The sequence below is a fragment of the Mustela lutreola genome, chromosome 7, assembly GCF_030435805.1.
Source record: "Mustela lutreola isolate mMusLut2 chromosome 7, mMusLut2.pri, whole genome shotgun sequence".
NCBI classification, from domain to species: Eukaryota; Metazoa; Chordata; class Mammalia; order Carnivora; family Mustelidae; genus Mustela; species Mustela lutreola.
Genome location: NC_081296.1, coordinates 113,101,460 through 113,124,751, shown reverse-complemented (window position 1 = coordinate 113,124,751; position 23,292 = coordinate 113,101,460). Strand labels below are relative to the sequence as shown.

Sequence of the window (23,292 nt, the reverse complement as noted above, 5' to 3'; positions counted from 1 at the left end):
TCAGCATGGCCATTCGAAACCCTCTGAGTTTACCTGTCACAGGTCCACCTGTCTTTGGAGATGGACCTGCAGACTTCTCCCAGGAGAATGCTCAGATTTCTCCTCAGAAGGTGTTTGGCCCAGCTCTGATGAGGAAGGTGGGGTCTTATAGTATAAATGTGCCTTCCAGGCCTACCCCTGGGTTCTCCTGATGGTTTAAAAGACAGATTTTGGACTTGGGTAGATTCCCCAGAAGGCAAGTACATGGATCCCATGTGGAATCTGATTATAGTATGGCTTATTCCCACTAGGATCACATGTATTGTAATTAAAATTATATCTTCTAAAACAGCAATGGCACAAAAAATGCTGTTTTACCAACATCTAGCCATAAAATAAGCAATAATCCTTATACTCAGTACCAGATTAATAAGTATAAAAGCTCAAGTAATACTACAATTAAACTCAGAATAAAAAAAATCTCTTTCTCTGAAAGTGATTCAATCGTTTTAGTTCATACGTATTTTAAAGAAAAACTAGCAAATAATCATGGAGGAAGATACAGACTAGCTCTTACTTCTAAGAGTTATGATTAAAAACCTTGTTACACTGATGAAGTTTTATTTATAAGCAGTCTTCATGTTAGCTAATTTGTTTTAAATATATTTAATAAAGAAATGAGGATTCGTTGATCCATGTTTTTTAAGATTTTATTTATTTGAGAGAGAAAGCATAGGCAGGGGAGCAGCAGCGGGAGAAGGAGAAGCAGACTTCCTGCTGAGCAGGGTGCCTGATGTGGCTTGATCCCAGGACTCATGACCTGGTCATGTCCTGAGCCAAAGGCAGACACTCAACTGACTGAGCCACCCAGCTGCCCCTCACTGATCTATTTTTAATGGCACATCATATATTTTTTTTCAATTCCAAGAGTTTTCATTCATATGGAATCTCCCTAAAGAAAAGTACACTTGATTAATTTGGTGACTGAAGTTTTAGGTTATTAATAAAACTACTTTTCCCTCTTTACTACCAAGCAAATTAAAAGAAAATTCTTGCATTCATTTTGTTTTTCTCCTTTAGTTCATTTTCTCTGTCTATGGAGGTGGGAAAAGGCACATAAATCTTGCTTGGTAGATTCGAAGAGTCAAACCAGTATTGTTTTGTAATAGTCTATAATATTCTTTTAAGAGAAAATTATACAAGAAACTAAAATAATTTGCACAAATTCGTCTTCCTATTAATCTACAAGCTTTAATTTTTCCTCCATGAAATCTTTAATTTGCAAGCTTGTTACATATTCTGAGGTCCAAATATTGAAGGAAAAACAAAAGTCACTCAGCCGTCTGTATGGGGACAGTTAAGAGTAACCCAAGTTAACCACAAGTCCACAGGAGACATCGATAGTCTAAATGTTGTTCATTATTATTGATGTCCAACATGATGTGTTGGCAGCATAAAGGCAAATCCAGTGCCTACCTTTCTAAATGGGTATGGTCTTTCTTTGCCATTCAGCTGGTTTTCAGCACTTAGGAAGTGGGGGATTGGAAGCTAAATCTTGTCTATAAGTGACACGTCATCTGTGACCCAGAGTACATACTTGCCTTTGCAGTGCAAGAGGCTGTGAAAAATAGAGATACTCTCTTTAAAGTGTTGGAATTATTTCAGATGTCGTGATTGCCAGTGACTTCCATCCTGCCAAACTGTAATGATCTAGACTCTTCCTTAAAGCTCTTGAATTCTTAATGGAATTTGACACACTTCTACCTTCTTCTTCTTCTTCTTCTTCTTTTTTAAGGTGTTATTTATTTACTTGAGAGACAGCAAGCGAGTACAGCGAGAGAGGGAGAAGCAGATTTCCTGCTGAGCAGGGAGCCCAATTTGGGGCTCGATCCCAGGACCCCAGGACCATAACCTGAGCCGAAGGCAGAGGCTTAACTGACTGAGCCCCCCACACCCCCCACACTAACACCTTCTTGAAATATTTCCTTCTTGTGGCCTCCCAAACATTATAGTCCTTTATGTCACTCACTACACTGCTCCTTCTCAGGATCCTTAACGGTTCTAATTCTTCTTTCTGGCTCTGAATTTTGGAGTTCTTGGCCCTTTTCTACTCTCACCCTCCATACATCCAGTCTTATGGCTTTATATACCCTCTGTATCCCAGTAACTCCCAAATTTATATATCCAGCACTGAGGAGCAAATGCATAGACTCTACAGCTTAATTGACCTCTCCAGTAGGAGGATATTTGTTAGATATCACAAACATAACATGCCCTAAGCAGAACTCTTAATTTCCCACCTCACTGAAACAGCTCTTCCTTCAGCCTTCCATCCATTTACCTAGTTACTCCAGGGAAAACCTAGGAATCATCCACCATTCCTGTTTTCCTCACTACCTAACCCTAACCCAACTAACCAGCTAACCTAACCCAACTCAGATGCCAGCCAAATCCCAAGGTGTGTTGTTGCCTTTATCTTCAGAATATATCCTGAATCCAACAGTTTCTTACTGCCTCCACCACTACAATGTTAGTCTGAGCTACGATTCTCCCTTGTGGACCATTGTTATAGCCTTCTGCATTGTCTGTCTTCCTGTACTGTTGTCTTTCTCCACTAAAGTAGCCATAGTCATCTTTACAAGATGGAAATCAGTTCAAGTCTCTCCTCTGCTTAAAAAGAAAATAATCCTCCCCCGGTTTTCTCTGAACTTGTACTTTGTCCTCAAGCCCCTACGTGATCTAGTCTCTGTCTACCTCTCTATCCTTCTCATAATCCTCTCCTCGTCAAATATGCAAAACTTGCTCCTGCCTCAGAATATTATCTCTGGCTGTACCTTCTACGTGAAAAACTCTCTTCAGATTTCACCTATCTGGCCCCTTCTCATCATTCAGGTCCTTCACAAGTCATCTCAAGAGGCCCTCCCTTACCACCTGTCTGAAAGCATTCTGATTCTCAGGATTTCTCTGTCCTTCACTCTACTTTGTATTCTTTAAAGCACTTAACACTATCTGAAATTTATTATTATTATTGCTTTGATAAGTTGCTTATATTCTCAATACTTCACTAGAGTGTAATTTCCATGAGGGTAACAACTTTGAACTATAATACTTATAACACCTGCAGAGTACAAGTGTCTGATAATTGTTTCTTAATAAAGACAGAACATATTACTTCATCAAAAGTAAAATATTTTGCTTATTTTAATGAACATATCAATAAATGTGTTGTATAGGAAGATGGGGGCTGTAAGTTTCTGGTATCATAAATAATTGTGGCTTTGCTGGAAAAAATGCCCTAATATGAATCTGTTTGGCTTCCTTTGATCATAGACAATTTTTTGTGAATACAAAAGAAACACTGGAAGGTTCATCTGGTATTGAAAAAGAGGAATTCTTGCAGAAGATAAAACAGGTAGGAAGATGGAAATTAGGACTTTTAGGTTGTAATTCTTTTTTTTTTTTTTAAATGATATTGAGGTATGTACCCTCTATCCCTACACTGTGAAGAATTTTGATCAGGAAGGGATGCTATACTTTGTCAAATGCTTTTCCAGCATCTATTGAGAGTATAATATGGTTCTTGTTCTTTTATTGATGTATTGTATCACATTGATTTGTGGATGTTGAACCAACCTTGCAGCCCTGGAATAAATCCCACTTGGTCGTGGTGAATAATCCTTTTAATGTACTGTTGGATCCTATTGGCTAGTATTTTGGTGATAATTTTCACATCTGTGTTCATCAAGGATATTGGTCTATAATTCTCTTTTTTGATGGGATCCTTGTCTGGTTTTGGGATCAAGGTAATGCTGGCCTCATAAAATGAGTTTGGAAGTTTTCCTTCCATTTCTATTTTTTGGAACAGTTTCAGGAGAATAGGAATTAATTCTTCTTTAATTGTTTGGTAGAATTCCCCTGGGAAGCTGTCTGGCCCTGGGCTCTTGTTTCTTGGGAGATTTTTGATGACTGCTTCAATCTCCTTACTGGTTATGGGTCTGTTCAGGTTTTCTATTTCTTCCTGGTTCAGTTGTGGTAGTTTATATGTCTCTAGGAATGCATCCATTTTTTCCAGATTGTCAAATTTTCTGGCGTATAGTTCTTAATGTTCTTATAATTGTTTGCATTTCTTTGGTGTTGGTTGTGATCTCTCCTCTTTCATTCATGATTTTATTTATTTGGGTCCTTTCTCTTTTCTTTTTGATAAGTTTGGCCAGGGGGTAATCAACCTTATTAATTAACCAATCTTATTAATTGGTTCTTTCAAAGAACCAGCTCCTAGTTTCATTGATTTGTTCTATTTGTTTTTTTGGTTTCTATTTCATTGATTTCTGCTCTGATCTTTATTATTTCTCTTCTCCTGCTGGGTTTAGGCTTTTTTTGTTGTTCTTTCTCCAGCTCCTTTAGGTGTAGAGCTAGGTTGTGTATTTGAGACCTTTCTTGTTTCTTGAGAAAGGCTTGTATCACTTATATATTTTCCTCTCAGGACTGCCTTTGCTCTGTCCTACAGATTTTGAACCACTGTGTTTTCATTATCAATTGTTTCCATGGATTTTTTTCAATTCTTCTTTAATTTCCTGGTTGACCCATTCATTCTTTAGAAGAATGCTCTTTAATCTCCATGTATTTAGTCTCCATATATTTGAGTTCTTTCCAACTTTCCTCTTGTGATTGAGTTCTGGAGAATGTTCCATGAATGTTCCAGATAGGAAGATGGAAATTAGGACTTTTAGGTTGTAATTCATTTTTGTTTAATATTTTAAACATATTTGAAAAATGTGTAATTTTCTCAAAGTAGATTTTTCATGAATTAATAATAGTCCTGGTCATTGACAGTAATTGATTTAAATATTTCTATCCCCTCCCAAAACTACTTTATCCCAAAGTATTTTAAATATATGAAAGAGCAAATGCTATCTGTGCGAAAATGAATCATTTGGTAACTTGTCATGTGGTTGTGGTTATTTTACATTAGAAATATCCAGACCAATGGATATTTTCATGTGAATTATTTAAAAAAAAAAAAAAAAAAGGAACCTCCTTACTGTTGTGTGGTACCTATAAAGTCTAGCAACCTATACTACACTTAATAATGTCATGAAGTGTTTGAGTCAGATTAGGCCCTGAGAGAAATCTCTGGACACTTTAAATCTTAGGTTAAAAGAAATATCCTAAGTACATAATCATGGGTGTAAACCAAATTTTATCCACAAGGTTCTTAGTAGAGCATTCATTGTGATAGTTGAAAAATTAGGGGGAAGATACAGTTAAAGTCCAACAAAAGGGTCTTGGCTAATTAAGTAATATCTCATAATATGTTACTACATGACAAATAGAACATAAAACATTGTAGGCAGATCTCTTCCAGAATGATTTGAGCTAATTAAATTCTTTCCACTTTTGGTTATGAGTTAGTAGCATTAGGGATGGCTTTTCTCCAGGTTAGACCTACTCTGATTCTTTTAGTTGTGAAGATGCTGAAAGACAGAAACTAGACAAGGTTGGTTGGTTGGTTGGTTGGTTGGTTTTTAAAGTTGTCTTTCATTCTCTGGGCAAAGGATTTCTTTTTCCTTTCTATTTATTTCCTATTGGAGGAGCTACAAGGCAGGTTCAGATAATAGCTCCATAGTTTGTAGCCCCCCAGCTGTCTGGAAACCTGGGATCCCTGTACCGGCATGGCTTACTTGCTCGTAGGGGCAAATGCAGAAGGGTTTCCCCTTAATCCATAGCCTTCAGCCAAACTCCGTGAGTACAAGTTAGTGACTGCTTCAAAGGAATCGGGGCTCTGACCCATTCATTATTTCCACTGGACTCTTGGTGGCAGACAGTCTTAATTCTCATGAGGTGTAATAAGCAAGCTCAGTGAAGACCTGAAATTCTATGCTAACTTTATTTTTAATTTTCTTATTATAAAATTTCACACAGATACCGAAAAGTATATATACTGTAAATGTACAGACTTTATGTACAGATCTATCTTTTGATGGATGTAATTTATTAGTTATAATGAAGTCCAGTTTATCAACCTACTCCTTTTTGTTTTTTAAGTCCTATGTCATGAAGAAATTCTTCTCCCATGATCTTCTAGAAGCTTTCTTGTTTGACTTTTCACATTTAGGACTGACTACAAGGCATCTGGAGTCTGTGTGTGTGCATGTGTACACTGTGAGAGGATGGTCAAGATTTATGTTTTTCCATAAGGTTGTCCAGTTAATTAGCACCATTTAATGAAAATAAGTCTTTGCCTGTTACTATATTGTAATGGCATGTTTGTCATAAATTATATGTAGATCGTAAATATGTATGTAGATCTGTAGACTCTCTATTATGTTCCTTTGGATTTGTCTCTCCTCACATTAAAACCAGACTTTCTTAATTAGCAGCTTTAACATAAGCCTTTATAGTTACTAGTATAAATCCAACTTTGTTTTTCAAGATTGCATCTATTCTTGGCCCTTTGAATTTCTATCAGTCTGTCAAGTTCTGCCAAAGAACCTGTTTACATTTTGACTGGAGTTGCATTATATCTATAGATCAGGTTGGGTCATATTTGTTAATATATTTTTTTAAGATTTTACTTATTTGTCATAGAGAGAGAAGCGAGAGCGAGCACAGGCAGACAGAGTGGCAGGCAGAGGCAGAGGGAGAAGCAGGCTCCCCGCCAAGCAAGGATCCCCATGTGGGACTCGATCCCAGGATGCTGGGATCATGACCCGAGCTGAAGGCAGCCATTTAACCAACTGAGCCACCCAAGCATCCCATGTTTGTTAATATTTTAAACCAATATTAATGTAATGTGACATAACGTTACATTTTTACAATATCGAGTCTTCTGACCCATGAACTTGGTGTGCCTCATTTACCTGAGGTCTTCTTTGTTTCCTTTGACATATTTGGTTTCACTATGAGATGTCCACGTATTCTTTTTTTATTTCTCCTGTGTGGGATTCATTGGGCTTCTTAAAGTCATGAATTACTGTATTTTATAAGTTCTGCAAAATTCTTAGTCATTATCTGTTCACATATTTCATTCTTTTTCCACTTCTTCTGAGACTCTGATCATATGTAGGTATGTACATTGTGTGTGTACAGTTATTTCTACTAATACACGTTTTTCTCTCTGTATTTTACCCTTTCCTGTATTTTCTGCCTTTTGTCTCCCCCTGCTGTATTCTGGGCAGAATGGCCTTATTTTGGCTCTTATTTTTGGCTATTGCATTTTTTCATTGGTAATTTTCAAATCTGCTTTGTCATTCTTCACCATGTCTAATTCCTTGCTGTAACTTTCAAGTATTTCTAATATTTCTTTGATTATAGTAAGCACAGTACTTATATAGTTCAGTGTCTAATTCCATTCAGTAGCGGATGTTTTTGTAGATTTGTTTTCTGCAGTCTGTTGTTTCTGCCAATCTTTGTTCATGCCATCTTACTTCCTTCTGTTCCTGGTGGAAAACTGTACACCAAACATTGTATTCGAATAAAAGAAATGTAGAAACAATCTGAAGTTTAGGATGATCGTATCTTCCTCAGAAACAGACTTCCATTTATTCCCATCAGATGGCTGGGGCATGACTCATCTCCAGCCACTTTAATGCAACTTGACATGTCCTGGTGAACAAAATCAGGCTGGACCATGTCTTACTAGCTTCCAACTTCCCCTTCTTCAGGATGTGAAGCTTTTTGGGATCCCAGACTGAAGTGGTAGAAGGTTTCTCAGACTCAACACCTGGGGGAGCTGTACGTGTTGATTTTTGCCCCTCTTGTCAAGTAAGAAAGTGAAATTCCCCCAAGTGTCTTCTTCCATGTCAGTAAATGTCCTCAGAGTGAAAGGAGTTTTCAGTGCTAGATTGACTACTCTGGATTCTCAGTTTCTTGTAGAATTCCTCATTATCTTGTTTGTTCTCCAGCACTTCTAATATATATATTTTTTTTCATGCAGCTATTTTAGTAGTCCTCAGCCAGAAGGTTATTTTGAACTACTCAGCCCAGGACTCTTACTAAACCTGACTTTCTTACCTCATTTGAAGTAATTCAATAGAAACATCTTAAGTACAAAGTTAAGTACAAAGTTCACTAATGAGCACTATTTTTGTCCTTGAATAGAAGTATTTAACAAGAGGCAGCCATAGTTTCTCATCCAAGAGGTTTTGAGGCAGAGCTAGTGTTGATGTTATATTTTCTTTTCCCAAGTGTAGGATGTACAGATCCTGCCAGATGATCTCAGTTTATTAATCCTGGTTCTTATTTCAATATGAATTATTATTCCATGGTTTTTCCATCGTGTTTACTACCTTTCTACATTTTTGTCATAATTTATAGGAGAGGCCCCAAGGTGTGTAATTGCATATTGGTTATGGAATTACATCACTCAGTAAATTTATGGCATACTTACTGTGTGCAAGGTAATTTGCCTAGTGCTGTGGAGTTGCCTGCATGACTGATGCCCCTCCAAGGAAATGTGAAGCACGTCCTCTACTTCAATTGCTTTGTTGTTGTTGTTTTTTTTTCCTAGATCGCTGAGCAACTACACAAAAATCGTTTACAGAACAAGGATCTACGGGAGAAATTTCAGACTCTTATCAGACAATATAAGATTGTCTTAAGCGAGGAGGATAAACTTTATATGCAGAAACAGAAAATTTACGAAGAGTATGTTTCTATCCATGATCCGTAAATGAATCAGCATGCCATAGTTATGGGGTGCCCTCCCTGGCCACAGAATGGTGACTCTCCACTTCAGCTTCTCCTAGTTTTCAAACACATAAGCACACTCCTAATCTGCCTCTCTATGCACTGTGTAATGCTTTCCTCCTTTGGGTCAGATCAGATCCATAAGTACCGTGTGCATTATATTTACTTCTAAATCAGCCCCCCCCCCAAAAAAAATCCTGCTGATCCTATGAGACTGTCTAGAGAAACTGTGAGATCCACCTTCATCAGAAACTGGCTCTGTACCTCTATTCCCTATCTCAGAGAAAGCTTTGGTCACTGAGACTGGGAAATTATTCAAGGAAATTCCTATCTTTTACTACCTGTTGGACTCCATTCAAGCACCAAGGTTAGTCAATGCCACGTCCCCGAAGTGTCTCAGATATACCCCATTTTCTTCTCCAAGTCCATTCTCTAGTTTGTCCCTCCAAAGCTCTCCCTACTTGCAGCTTTTCCCCCTTCTCTCGTTGTCCTCCCTTCCACCAGAATGATCCTTCTGAAACCTATATCCCCTTAAACATGGCTCAGTAGATAGTGGGCATTCACCAATAGTTTCTTAATGAATACAGAACAACATCTTGCAAGCATGAATTCTTTAAGCAATAATCCATCACCACAGGTGATGTGAGATTACTGGGGCGCGTAATTACAGTGTCCGGGAGCACTGACGTGAAAACCGTGGGGTATTGGAGCTGCAGGCAGTTTTGCGATCATTATATCTGCTCCAATTTGAACGGGTACTGAGAATCTGTTGTTAGGAGTTCTTTAGGCAAAAATTTCCCCCAGAGCAATACTGTTATCAGTTTTATTCATAAATTGTGCTGGTGAGAAACAATTGTAACACTTAAACATTTACTGTCATTCCTGGTTTTTGTCTTCAACTGGGGCTGCCCTAACTGAACCCCACACTCTGGGCGGTTTCAACAACAGAAATCGATTTCTCCATTCCAGAGGCTGGGTGTCCAAGATCAGGGTGCCTGCATGGTCAGGTTCTGATAAGAGCCCTTTTTCCTGGCTTGCACATGGCTGCCTTCTCACTGCGTTTTTACACAGTAGAGAGAGGATGAGGACAAGCTCTCTGGCGTCTCTTCCTATGAGGGCCTCCGCCCCATCATGACCTCATCTAATCAGGTGACCTGATCTCTTCGCAAAAGCCCCATCTTCAAATACCATCACCCTGGGTGTTAGGGCTTCACCATATGAATCTGTGGGGGACATAGTTGCATCCATAGCAGTTTTGAAGATGAGACACAGAAACAGAACAATTTCTGTTACAGAAATGCCCCTATCAATGTCTGGAAAAAACTGACATTGAACAAAACTGTATGCTTCCCATTATTCTCTCTGCAAATGGGAGACAAAATATAACCACTCTGTATAGAATGCCTCGTGGGTGCCATGCTACACACTGGCTTGCACCCTTTTCATCGCATTTAATCCTGACACATGGTGAGCATTTGTAGGCCCTATTTTATGAAGGGGGAAACTGAGGCTCATCCACAGGCAGAGTTTCTTCCTGAGGTCACACTGCTAGAAAAAGGTAAACCCAAAATTTAAAGTTGTTATGACTGGTTCCTTCACTCTTCACAAAAGAACATGGTAGAATTGATAAATGCATTACAAAGGACATCCCCACTCAGAGGGATGGAGTCTATAGTATCCTTCTTGTGGTTTATTAATTAATAATTAATTAACGCTCTTCCCATGGCTTGGGGATTTTTAGAAGTTTAGATTTAGCCACGACTAGCAAAAAGATTCTGTTTCTATTTTTACTCATTTGTTCAGTTAATAGTTTATGAGCTGAACTTCCCAGCTTATTTTCTTACATTCTTATTTGTGACTCTGTATCCTCCCTTGCTGAGGAGTGAAGATGATGATTTCACCCTTCCACATAGGATAACTCTGGGTTTTTTTTTCATGGTAGGAATCAGAAACAACTGGTATTCATTTCTCAGAAAGAAAACTTCCTATCACAAAGAAAAGTAGACATCAAAAATATGGAAGAAGGACTTGTCACGCTCCATGATCTTCATCGGTAGGCCTTTGAAACTTTTCGTCTTCGTCTTCTCTGCATTTATTTTTTAACATACGATAACAACAGAGCTGACAACCTCTGATATCTTATAGAAAAGGAGACTTATAATTCACTGTCTCTGTTTTACACTCTAGAAGTGTCATTATCATCGAACCTATCATTGAAAGGTTAGGCAGGTCCTAAGTTCCATAAAAGCTACATGTCCATACAAGGACATGAGAAATGGACCCATTAACACTCCAGTAACAAGAATGTGCCTGAACATTGTCACAACACTGGCCCCCCTATGGTATTCATTTCTGCCACTCTAAATCCCTTTAATTTTTCTGGTTGAAAAAATAATGCTTGCACCTGATTTTAAAATTCAAATATAGAAATGTTTAGCTTAGAGGAGTAAAAGTTACCCTAATCTCCCTACCCTTCCCCCAAGATCTCACTGTTAACAGTTTGCTATATATGCTTTCCATATAGGAGTATGTTTGTACATCTAGAAATGGGATTGTCCTTTTCTGAAACTAGAATTTTTCCACTTACATTTGGGTAACTTACACAATGTTATGCTTCAGTTGTAGCCCAATAAAAATCTGGAAAAAATTTATCTGGGAGAAACGATAAATATGGTAAATGATAACATTTGGAGAACTTGGTAAAGGGTATAGGGGAATGTTTGTATTAGTTTTTACACTTTTCTGATTTTAAAACTATTTCAGAAGAATACAAAATTCTCTATGTGTGACCTCATTCCTCATTCTTTCTTCAACTATATAATCATTCTTTTACAGATTATGTTGTGTTATTTAACCAGTCCCCTCCTGATGGACTTTGTTTTTGTGTTTTCTTTGTGTATATGTGTGTGTGTGTGTGTTTTCTATATTACAAGCACTATTCAAAGTTCATATCACATAAAGATATACTTTAACATGTATATCTCTTCCCACCTGTACAACTATTTCTTTATAATAAAGTCCTTTAAAGTTGAATTACTGGATCAAAGGGGTTATATATTTTTTCATTTTTATAATTTGAATACATTTTGTTATTTGAATACAGGGCAGTGGAGCAACTAGCTTATAGTACTAAGATAGCGGTGATTGAATTTGACCTGTACCAACAGAAATCTAGAACATGCAGGATGTGTGGATTGCTTGTCCTTATGCTGTTAAACAACATACTTAAACATCTGTTTCATGTGTTGGTTTCAGACGGGAAACTATGAACTCTTCACTGTGAAAGAGCAGGAAAACAGAATTAGATAGAGTAGGGCTCCTATTTTCCACATGATTAATAGAGATTCCATAACTGGTTGTTGTGCCATCATTGCTCTGGGCACCAAGAAGCTCAGAGCCAAATTTGTGACCCAATAACTTCTTCCACTTAGGACTTTGTGTATTACTATTGTGTTATTTTAAACTAGTTCAACTTCTCAGTGAATTAAACCAAATATATAAGTAAATAAAATCACTGAGGTTGGGGCACATTGTGAAGAAACTTGCAGTTCCAGGGAGGATAATAAATTTATTGAGGTAGGAAATCAAGAGCCCAGACTATGATTCAAATGGAGAAAAAGGACGGAACACAGTTGTTTCTAGTTTCACAGCATTACCTATTCTGTTTCAGTTATGAATATTTCTATTTTTCAAAAGACAAAGTCATATTTTATTTTTCTATGTCTGAAGCACTCAATAGGAAAAAAGGGAATAAAAATAATCGAGTCTTCTAAAACTTGTGTTAGACTCTTCATTCATCTTCTATCATCTCAGATTCACAAGAAAATCTTCCATCCTCAATTGCTACTTACCCCTAGTACAAAAATCAATATAGGCTTTCTCAATTATATGTTGCATCAAATTAGGACTCAGTCTATTGTGGACATTGCTGCTATAAACATTCGGGTGCATGTGTCCCTTTGGATCACTACATTTGTATCTTTAGGGTAAATACCCAATAGTGCAATTGCTGGGTCATATGGAAAGAACCTAGATGTCCATCAACAGATGAATGGATCAAGAAGATGTGGTATATATACACAATGGAATACTATGCAGCCATCAAAAGAAATGAAATCTTGCCATTTGCAACAACGTGGATGGAACTAGAGCGTATCATGCTTAGCGAAATAAGTCAAGCAGAGAAAGACAACTATCATATGATCTCCCTGATATGAGGAAGTGGTGATGCAACATGGAGGCTTAAATGGGTAGAAGAATAAATGAAACAAGATGGGATTGGGAGGGAGACAAACCATAAGTGACTCTTAATCTCACAAAACAAACTGAGGGTTGCCGGGGGGAGGGGGTTGGGGAGAAGGGGGTGGGATTATGGACATTGGGGAGGGTATGTGATTTGGTGAGTGCTGTGAAGTGTGTAAACCTGGTGATTCACAGACCTGGGGATAAAAATATATGTTTATAAAAAATATATGTTTATAAAAAATAAAAAATTAAAAAAAAAAATTAGGACTCAGTCTAGAATCCAAAGTTCCTCACCAGTTTGTTGACCTTCACCTGTCCCATGTCACCATTATTACTTCCCTCAATGTCCTCTGTCTGCAGCAAGTCCATGTTGGTCAGAAGAGTCCTGACTTGCTTCTCCTTTTCCGTGTCTTTGCAAAAGATGATGTCCTTTCCATCATGAGATTTCACCTCCATTCTGCGAATCTGTCTTCCTCCCTCTGTTAAATATTAAACTCCAATAAGCTTTCCTCGATTGTCTCCCTAGACTCTTTCTTCCCTCCCTTGGGTGTCCACCACAATACTTGCACTTGTATGAAATCACAATTTTCTCTGAGTCTACCACTACCTTTAGTTGTTTCACTATGTTTGGTTTGTCTCCCAATTAGATGGTAATCTTCTTGTGCACAAGAATGATATGTCAAGTCTTTTATAAATTCTGCTGGCTTCCACAAATGCAAAACCCAACGTATGTTTTCTTGTTTTTAGAGCAACAAAGTCAGTTTATCGGAAACAAATAGAAATCCTGAGTGATAACCTGGAAAGAGAAAGTCAGAGATGGTAAAAAAAAAAAAATTCATTTGTGTTATGAGTAGTATATGTTTATCTTAATGAATAGTGCCCCAGCTTAGGGAGGAAGTCAGAGTACTTGTTGCTGCCTGGAGTCCAAGGAAATTAGTTTCCTAAATTAAATTTTGGGTTCTCTCAGGTCTAGATGTGTTTGTTATTTTGATGTTGGGACATTGAACAGAACCAGAGTTTCCCATTTCAATCAAGTGAACTCACCAAAGAGTGAAATTGCCGACACTGGTGCAGTACCTCTTGCTTACCAGGCTTTGGTGTGGACCAGTAGAGGACCGCTGATAAATGTACGGGCTCTGAAGATGGGCTGCTTTGCTGCTCTGTCTCCTACCAGCTCTGTGCCCAAGGCCACATTATTTAGCAATCTCTCGTCTCCCGTTCCTACAAAGTGGCCAATGATGGTAGCACTCACCCTGTGAGGTCACCATGAATGGTAGATGATCTGTATCAAATATTGAGATGACTCCCTGGCACCTAGGAAGTATTTGCAAAAAATTAACTGTATTTTATTGTTGTTGTCATTGCTATTCATATCATGTACAAGACTTCAATTGCAGAGTTTTACGCTCCTCCAGTGTAGCTTTTTTATGCGGCCATGGAGGGAAAAGTTTGGAGAACCCAGAAGATGAAATCCCTTATTAGCACTCTGGGTAATTTAGGGAATTTCACTACTATTCCTGCCTGGGTCTCTTCTCTTAGCCATCTGCTCCTGAACCTTTCCCATTTCTATCCTTTACCTAAAAGAAGGGAGCTGCCACATGTGGTCTGTCCACTGTCCTATTGGATGTATAATCATATTAAGATTGAATTCTTTTATCCAATTCTTTCATTCTAAGCATTGAATTCTTTCATCTTTTCAGTACACCATTATGTCAATTTAACATTGATTCTTTGTATTCGAATTTCTAGTGTTATAACTCAGTGGAGAGTAGCTTGTTTGAGGAAAAAACACGCCCGTTGGAGAAAGCAGATAAAAATTGAAATAGGAGAAATTTTAGATAAAACTCAGAGTTTGGAGCTCAGACGCGCTGAATTATTGCAAGAGGTAAAGGAAGTCTAAGAACTTAATAGGATTACTCCGAGTTAGTACAGCCTTAGAATTACTACCTCGTTATCAGTGATTCTCCTTCATCACCTGATTCAACCTTAACTTGTTAAAAGATGTTTTCCTTTCTGGCAATGTTTAGAGTGCATTGTTTAACTTTCTTAAGGAGTGCATCTATTTGTGGTGTATTAAGTGTAGGAATTTAGCAAACAAAGCAGCACTTCTCTCTAGAAGATGCTTTTGAAACAGGCCACCAGAAACTTATTTGATGTTAACTTTTAGGGAAGCTCTCTCTAAAAAAAAAAAAAAAAAAAAAGATACTAAACATAACTTTAGCTCTAGTATTGGCCCTCTGACCGCCGTCCCCACTCCGTATTTCCTCCTGTAGCTTATAGATATTGTCTGGTGAATAAATTAACCTCTGTAGGGAAAATGAAGTGTTCCTCTCAGTGGTAACTGTGAAATAATATAAGCTAACACTGGAGCCACGTCTCATGCAAAGAGATATTCACTCTTGGCTGTTTGAAAATGTGAGGCTGAGGGCTACACAGGCAAATGGCAAATCTTAAGGTTTAGGTTATTTTTTTTTTCCCCCTTGTTAGACCACTGTACGCGAAAAAGAGATCACTGAATTTTTGGCAGAGATGGAAAAAGTTACATTAGAATTAAAACAAGCAGAGAAGAAATTTATTGTCAAAGAAAAAAAGTTAATTCAAGAGTTGAGCAAGTATGAGGTAAGTTTTGTTTTACATCTAAGAATGATTTTAGATGGCTCTGGTGGGAGGTGTATATTTCATGCTATTCTAATGAGGTCGACATAAAATCTTCCAGTGTGAGCAAGGCTACAATTTCAGTATGATCCTTTTTTTTTTTTTTTCCAGAAAAAAAGAGCAAAAAAGCATTTTTTTTTCTTTTTTTTTTTTTTCAGTTAGAACAGAAAATTAGACACTTCAGGTTGGGTAGAAGTGCTGGCAAAGTCCATGGGGACAGGTGGAGGACACCAAGAAGCCACGGTGATCCGGCCCGGGGTTGGCTAGGGAAAGCAGCAAAGGGCTGGGGAGGCCAGTCAGGCCAAAGGCAGAAATCCTCATTAAAGAGAGGGCATCCCACTGAGTTGGGGCTGCGAGGAGCCAGTCTGGGGTGAGCATGGATGCTGAGCAAGGTAGAGAAAAAAGGCACGGAGTGTACCCAGGGGGCCCAGAGATGGCAGATCTCTGGAAAGACCATGGAAGACACAGCTTTTCAAGGTGATAGGGTTACCTTGAAAAGTGAGGAGGTGTTTCTGAGAGACCTACCTTGGTACACTGGAAGGAGGAGAGAAGAGATGGTGGGAGAAACCCTTCTGAACTTGATTCGTTTTGAAGAGGAACAGAGGTCTGGCTGCATGAAAGAAGGGCTTTCTTTGAAGACCACTGTCCCTTGCCAGAGCGGGGGAGCAGGGGGTCCTGACATTTCAAAGTATAGTTCTTGCCAAGGCTACACCTCCCTGCACAACCCCCACCAAATCCTGCAGAAATTGTCTGCAGATAACCAGCGCAAGAAAAGCCAGCTCCTTCTAACAGGAATGACAGAGAAGGAGCAGCTATGTCCTCCACACAAAAATAGGAGAAAAACAAGTGAAAGAGGGAACAATAGTTTCCAACAGGAGAAGAACACTCAGAAAGATGGGGTTGGAATGCATAACATCTGTGATCAAATGCTCCTACATAAATTAAAAAAAAAAAAAAAAACACTGTAATTTCATAGAAGTGCCAAGGAAAGTCAGCAACGTAGAAACCTAGGAACTCAGGGAAGAGGGATCTGAAGGGGATGGTTGGAAATAAGACGAGTGAGATGGAAACTGGCACAACTTAGGGAACAAAGAAAGGAGAGAAAGCATTGCACGCATTCAGATAAATTAGAAAAAATGGAAGGGAATCAGGGTGGGAAGTATTTCTCCATCAGTTGCCATCTGTCTGGGTGCCTAGTATTCTCGATGCACAAAACTCTACACTTATGGTGCTCACATCCCAGTGGAGGGAGATTGAAAATAAACAAGATAAACAAGTGGAACATTTAGTATATTCAGTGGTGAGAAATGCTATAGAGGAAAATAAAGCAGGGAGCGGGGGTAGGGTGAGTGTGTGATGCAGCCCATGTGCGGAGGGAAGAAGGACCATCAGAGAAGGAAGGGGAAGTCCTGGAGGCCGTGAGGACGTGGGCTGTGTAGCTACGTGCAGAAGCGGGCTCCAGGCAGAGGGCATGCCCAACACAAAAGATTGAGGCAGGACTGTCCGCTCTGGGGAATAGCATGAAGGTGGTGTGGCTGGAGCAGATAGGAAGGAGAGGGAGCCATCTTCCAGAAGGAGATGTTGAGCTGGAACGAGGAGTGCAGAGGTTTATTAGGGAGGAACACCTGTGAAAGGACTGGGCAGGGGAAGCCATCGGACATTATGGAACCCGCAAACTCTCTGTGGGGTGCTCCTGAGCAAGGAGCACCTTGTCCGTTAGCAGAGCCCTGCCTGGGGCAGGAATGACCCCACCCATGCACCACCTCCTTGCTCAGTTGGTCGATTGGGGGCCACCCCTCAAAGAGCATGATCTTCGGGCGCCTGGGTGGCTCAGTGGGTTAAGCCGCTGCCTTCGGCTCAGGTCATGATCTCAGGGTCCTGGGATCGAGTCCCGCATCGGGCTCTCTGCTCAGCAGGGAGCCTGCTTCCGTCTCTCTCTCTCTGCCTGCCTCTCCGACTACTTGTGATTTCTCTCTGTCAAATAAATAAATAAAATCTTTAAAAAAAAAAAAAAAAAAAAAGAGCATGATCTTCACTAGATGACCATGGAGACTCTGAAGGAGCCGACCACTGGAGGCTAGCAGTCGACCACACCCCTTGCCACAAGGCAGTGAGTCCTTCCTTGAGGGGCAATCCAAGAGGGAGGGTCATTCCCAGGTCTGCCACTTTATAGGCCATTGTGAGGACTTTGTCTTTTCTCTGCGTGGGCTGGAAAGCCAGTAGAGGGTTCCGAGGGAAGGGCTGAAACAATCTGATTTTCATTTAAATAGGAGCTCTCTAGCTGCTATGTTGGGTAAAATTTAGGAAGGTAGTGGTGGAAGCAGGAAGACCAGTGAGGAAGCCAGAACAATATTCCAAGTGGTTCAAGTAGCTCGAACCAGAATGGTGACTAAGGAAGTGATTAAAAGCAGGCAGTCAGCATGTCGGGTATTTCCTGAGACAGAGCTGGCAGAGTTTACCATCATGCTTAATGGTGAACCAGCGGAGGCAGTCCCCATCAAGCCAGCAGTGAGGTAAGGACACTAGGTAACATGGCATTGAGGCTTAAACAGTGCGATTAGATGAGGTCAGTAGGCCGTCTTCCAGCGTCCATCTCACTTGCCGGGCTGTGCGCCCGCCGCAGGGCTGTGTCCACCTGTGTCTAATTCACACAAAGGCAGCTCACATGCCACTATTAAAAAGCAACAACCTTGGGGCGCCTGGGTGGCTCAGGGGGTTGGGCCACTGCCTTCGGCTCAGGTCATGATCTCGGGGTCCTGGGATCGAGTCCTGGCATCGGGCTCTCTGCTCAGCAGGGAGCCTGCTTCCTCCCCTCTCTCTCTCTGCCTGCCTCTCTGCCTACTTGTGATCTCTCTCTGTCAAATAAATAAATAAAATCTTAAAAAAAGCAACAACCTTGATAGATAATCCTCGTTAGTAACCCAGAGCAAACTGGAAATTGGAGTCTTATTTCTGCCTTTGGTTCGGGACGTGAGGAGCCACAGGTTTCTACACTATTCTGATCTAGTGCTGACACATTGATCATGAGTGGGATCGCTGGATCCTACAGCCTTGTGTCTGGCAGGGTTCGGTCAGAAAAGCAGAGTCCCCAGGACAAGGGTCTGTTAGAGGATGTGTCCTTCTGCGGTGGTGGGAGCTGCTTACACAGTCCAGTGAGGCTGTCAGCATCCCGTCTGGAGCGGGGGCCTGAAGGCTGCAGGGCAGGCAGGTGGCAAGGGAAGGTGGACAGGAAGTCACAGGACAAGCTGGAACGCATCCCGATGAGCAGGGACTGGGACCCGCATCAGTCTCTCTCTTTCCAAGGCTCCAATTCCAAGGGGTTGCTGCAAAGTCCAGAGCCCACCATCACTGAAGTAACCGTGCACGTGGCTCAGGAATCAGGGAACCTTGAAGGAACTGAAGAAGCTGCAGGTCTGACTGAGTCAGGAGACAAATGCTAGCTTGCCTGAGAGGCAGCAGCATGTGGTACCAAAACCCTCCCCGAGAGCATGAAACAAGAGTGTGGTTTCTTGTCAGGGAAGTGCTGGCAGCTAAGTCGGTATAGATAATGGGGAGGAAGTCATGCATTCACATACCTCCTGAGACCCCCAAGCTCTCCTTAGAGAACATAGTCTAGATAAGACACAATCGAGTTTCATAACACTGCAGTGGGGAAAAATGCACTCCTGATTCTTCATTGTAATAGATTTAAATTGTGGTGGTGTGCTTTTTTGTAAAGATTTTATTTATTTGACACAGAGAAATCTCACATAGGCAGAGAGGCAGGCAAATAGTGAGGGAGAAACAGGCTTCCTGCCGAGCAGAGAGCCTGATGCAGGGCTCGAGCCCAGAAGCCTGGGATCATGACCTGAGCTGAAGGCAGACACTTAACCAACTGAACCATCCAGGCGCCCCTAAGGTGGTGTTTTGTTTAAAGATCTTACTCATTTATTTTAGAGAGAGAGAGAGCATGCAAGCAGGAAGAAGGACAGAAGGGGGAAAGAGAGGGACAAGCAGATGCCACACTGTGTGGAGCCTGCAAGGGGCTCAGTCCCACAACCCTGAGATCATGACCTGAGCCGAAACCAAGTCAGCCCCCTAACTGATTGAGCCACCCAGGGAGCCCATTAAATTACAGTGCTTTTTTTTTTTTTTTTTAAATTTATTTGACAGAAATCATAAGTAGGCAGAGGGGTAGGCAGAAAGAGAGGAGGAAGCAGGATCCCTGCTGAGCAGAGAGCCCGACGCAGGGCTTGATCCCAGGACTCTGGGACCATGACCTGAGCCAAAAGCAGAGGCCTTAACCCACTGAGCCACCAGGCGCCCAAATTACAGTGTTTTTATCTATGTTTTTGTCTTTCTATATTTATTCCTAAGGATCTAATGGCAGTTCAGGAGGGGACGTAAGGCTGGCATGTCACTGTATTAATTAGGGCACAGATAAGCTGCTTTATCAAAGAGTTGCCAAATACAGTGAACATAAATAAGACATGTGTAGTTAAGTGTTAGCAACCCTCTCTCCTTTATTGGGAAATTGATCTTGGCTTAACTTTCTGGGTCATTCCTGTAGAGCCTGGTAAAGTTAGACAACCAAAGTTGTATTATCAGGCAACATTGCTTGTATGGAATGACCCGTGATTGGTATGCTGCATCTAGATGGGAAGAGTAACTGGACTGGTGAGAAACTAGAACATTGGATTTCCTTGGGCTTTTGGTGCCTCTTCTGAGTGGATGTGTCCCTTTCTGGGACCTAGAAGTTATACCCAAACTATGCTGACTCCTATTGGAGCATGAGACTTCAAAACCAGAGGGGCTATCACATCCGCTCATGTGGTGTCTTCCTCTTCCATCTGAGTTATCACTTTGGTGGGGTCAAAGGACACTACTAGCCTCTGGTCAGCTGTGTTGTGAGGGTACCTCCTTGGGGAAGCATGCCAAGCATTGCCCTGTGGCACCCAGGGGTTCCCTTGGATTATGTGTGTGTGCAACTTGGATAAAAATAAAAAGTAAAAGAAAAAAAAAAATAAACTGGGTCAAGTATGGCCTATTCAAATCTTAAGGATCTGAGTATCTAGTTGAGAAGATCCCCTGATGTGATCATTCCAGAAGAGGAATGTTTATGTCTCTTTCCCATAACAGGCCAAAGGGAAGGGGTCCAAGCTTGGTAGGGCAGCTCTGCCACCCTCAGCATGAGGCTGACATAGGCAGATCCAAGTGGCAGTTTCCCTTCTCATTCTTTTCCAGCCAGGTGAAGGAGGGAAGGACCAAGGGGGTATATGCTGCTCTCTGTGGAGGGGGGTGTGGGGACCCAGAAGTGGCACATATCACTTCTGCTCACAGACTCATTAATCACACCTACTTGCAAGGAAAGCTGAGAAATCATTGTAGTTGGCAGCCGTGCACTGAGCTAGAACGCAGAAGTCCTGATATTGAAGGACAGATTGGTTAGTAAATGTCAGCTGGCTGTCTCCACTCTAGTCCCCATGACAAACCCACTCTGACTTTCCAAGGTCCCATCTGGACCTTTCTAAGGTCCAACTGTTATTTCCTTTGAAACTAAATAAGACCTGAACAATTAAGCAGGCATTTTCATATTTTGTTTGGGACACTTTTTGCCCATGTAGTGTAGAAATATATATAATTATTTCTGCCTTTTCCCCATTTCTTACTTATACCCACACTTCTTAGGACTTTTGTGTATTCTGTTTTATTCCCTATTCTCCCACACACACAAAATATGATCAACTAAGGGAGATTTTCTTAAATAGATGTTTAGGGTAACATTAATAGGATCTTAGCAGTAGAGCCAGAGAAACCAATGGATCTTTAGAAAGCCCATTGAACCTAATCTCTTTACTTTGTAGATTGTCAGAGAGTGAGTCAATCAGCCAAAATATATTGTTTAAATACCTAGTATGTGCCAAATGCCTTTCTGTGTATCTCAGGATAAGAGGACACTAAGAGAAAACTCTCCCTCTTGAAGAACTTACATTCTGCTTTGGAGTGTAAATTGTGTAAATTAGGCTCACAATTAGCTTTATTTTCTTTAAAGAAAAAATATGTTAAGGCAACACAAAGTAATAAAGAAAAGGCAGAGGAACTAGTCGAGTGTCTTCCACAACTTCAAGTGGCAGAAGAAGAGTACAAAAGCAAAAGTGGAAAATTTGAAGAGCTCAGTAATATTATTACAGGTAGGTATGAAGCTCTTAGTAATTGACCTTAAGCCCAGGTAAGGATTTCACTGTTCTCTTCTAACACAAGGGAGGGTCATCAGTCACAAGCCAGTGGTGAAATTGTCTAAACTTTTGCTATCACCTTTAATTTCCTCTTCTCTAATTTTTGCCTCATCTACTAATTTCTTCTCCTTTACATCACAGTCTTATTGTTGCTCTTGTTAAAATTTTCCTTTTCTCTTTTAAAGACTTTAAAATTAAGAATTAGTAGCAACTGTATTATGTGGTTTCTCTCTGTACTTTGTAAAGGTAGAAAGAACTCCTTTAACCTTTACCATATGGAGTGGGTTTTTATTTTTTTTAAGATTTATTTATTTTAGAAAGAACACAAGGAGGGAGAAGGGCATAGGGAGAGAGAGAGAATCTTAAATAGACTACCCGCTGAATGTGGAGATAGAAATCAAAACAGTCTATGTCAAAAAGATACAATCATATGGAAACACAGTATGTTGAAATGTAAAACAAATATTTTGAAGTGAATAGTGGTAATTGCCAAGCAAAGTGAATTTTAAGAATGTAAAATGATAAGCCCCAAATCGCCAAAGTAATGTTGAAAAAGAAAACCAAGGTTGGAGGCATCACAATTCTGGACATCAAGCTGTATTACAAATCTATAATCACCACAACATAATGGTATTGGCACAAAAACAGACACATAGATCAATGGAACAGAATAGAAAACCCAGAAATGTACCCACAACTCTAGGGTCAATTAACTAGGGTCAAAGCAGGAAAGAATATCCAATGGAAAAAGACAGTCTCTTCAACAAATGGTATTAGGAAAAGTGGACAGCCACAAGCAGGAGAATAAAAGTGGACCACTTTCTTACACCATATAAAAAAACAGACTTAGAATGCATTAAAGACCTAAATGTGAGACAGGAATCCTTCAAAATCCTAGAGAACAACACAGGTGGCAAACTCTGTGACCTCAGCCACAGCACCTTCTTGCTAGATTTGTCTTCAAAGGCAAGAAACAAAAGCAAAAATGAACTATTGGGACTTTATCAAGATAAAAAGATTCTGCACAGCAAAGGAAACAGTCAAAAAAACTAAAAGGCAACTTATGTAATGGGACAAGATATTTGCGAATGTCTTATCAGATAAAGGGCTAGTATCCAAAATCTATAATGTATCAAACTCAACAGTCCAAAAAAACAAAAAATCCAGTCAGGAAATGGGCAGAAGACATGAACAGACATTTCTCCAAAGAAGACATACAGATCGCCAAGAGACTCATGAAAAAATGTTCACTATCACTCAGCATCAGGGAATTAAAACCACAATGAGAGACCACCTCACACCAGTCAGAATGGCTAAAATTAACAACTAAGGAAACAATGGATGGTGGTGAGGATGCAGAAGAAGAGGAACTCTTACACTGTTGGTGGGAAAGCCTCTCTAGAAAACAGTATGGAGGTTCCTCAAAAAGTTAAAAATAGAACTACCCTATGACCTAGCAATTGCACTATTATCTATCCAAAGAATACAAACTTAGTGATCTGAAGGGGCA

General features: G+C 40.2%; 1 protein-coding gene across 1 annotated transcript in view; it reads left to right on the top strand.

Annotated features, from left to right (window-relative positions):
- The window catches only part of CCDC175 (coiled-coil domain containing 175), a 68,649-nt gene that overhangs the window by 18,048 nt on the left and 27,309 nt on the right, over window positions 1–23,292 (top strand). Inside the window, exons 8-14 of the mRNA XM_059182228.1 lie at window positions 3,310–3,391; window positions 8,489–8,625; window positions 10,610–10,720; window positions 13,660–13,731; window positions 14,662–14,797; window positions 15,400–15,531; window positions 21,599–21,737. Coding sequence (XP_059038211.1) covers window positions 3,310–3,391; window positions 8,489–8,625; window positions 10,610–10,720; window positions 13,660–13,731; window positions 14,662–14,797; window positions 15,400–15,531; window positions 21,599–21,737 — 809 coding nt within the window. The remainder of the gene's footprint in view (window positions 1–3,309; window positions 3,392–8,488; window positions 8,626–10,609; window positions 10,721–13,659; window positions 13,732–14,661; window positions 14,798–15,399; window positions 15,532–21,598; window positions 21,738–23,292) is intronic.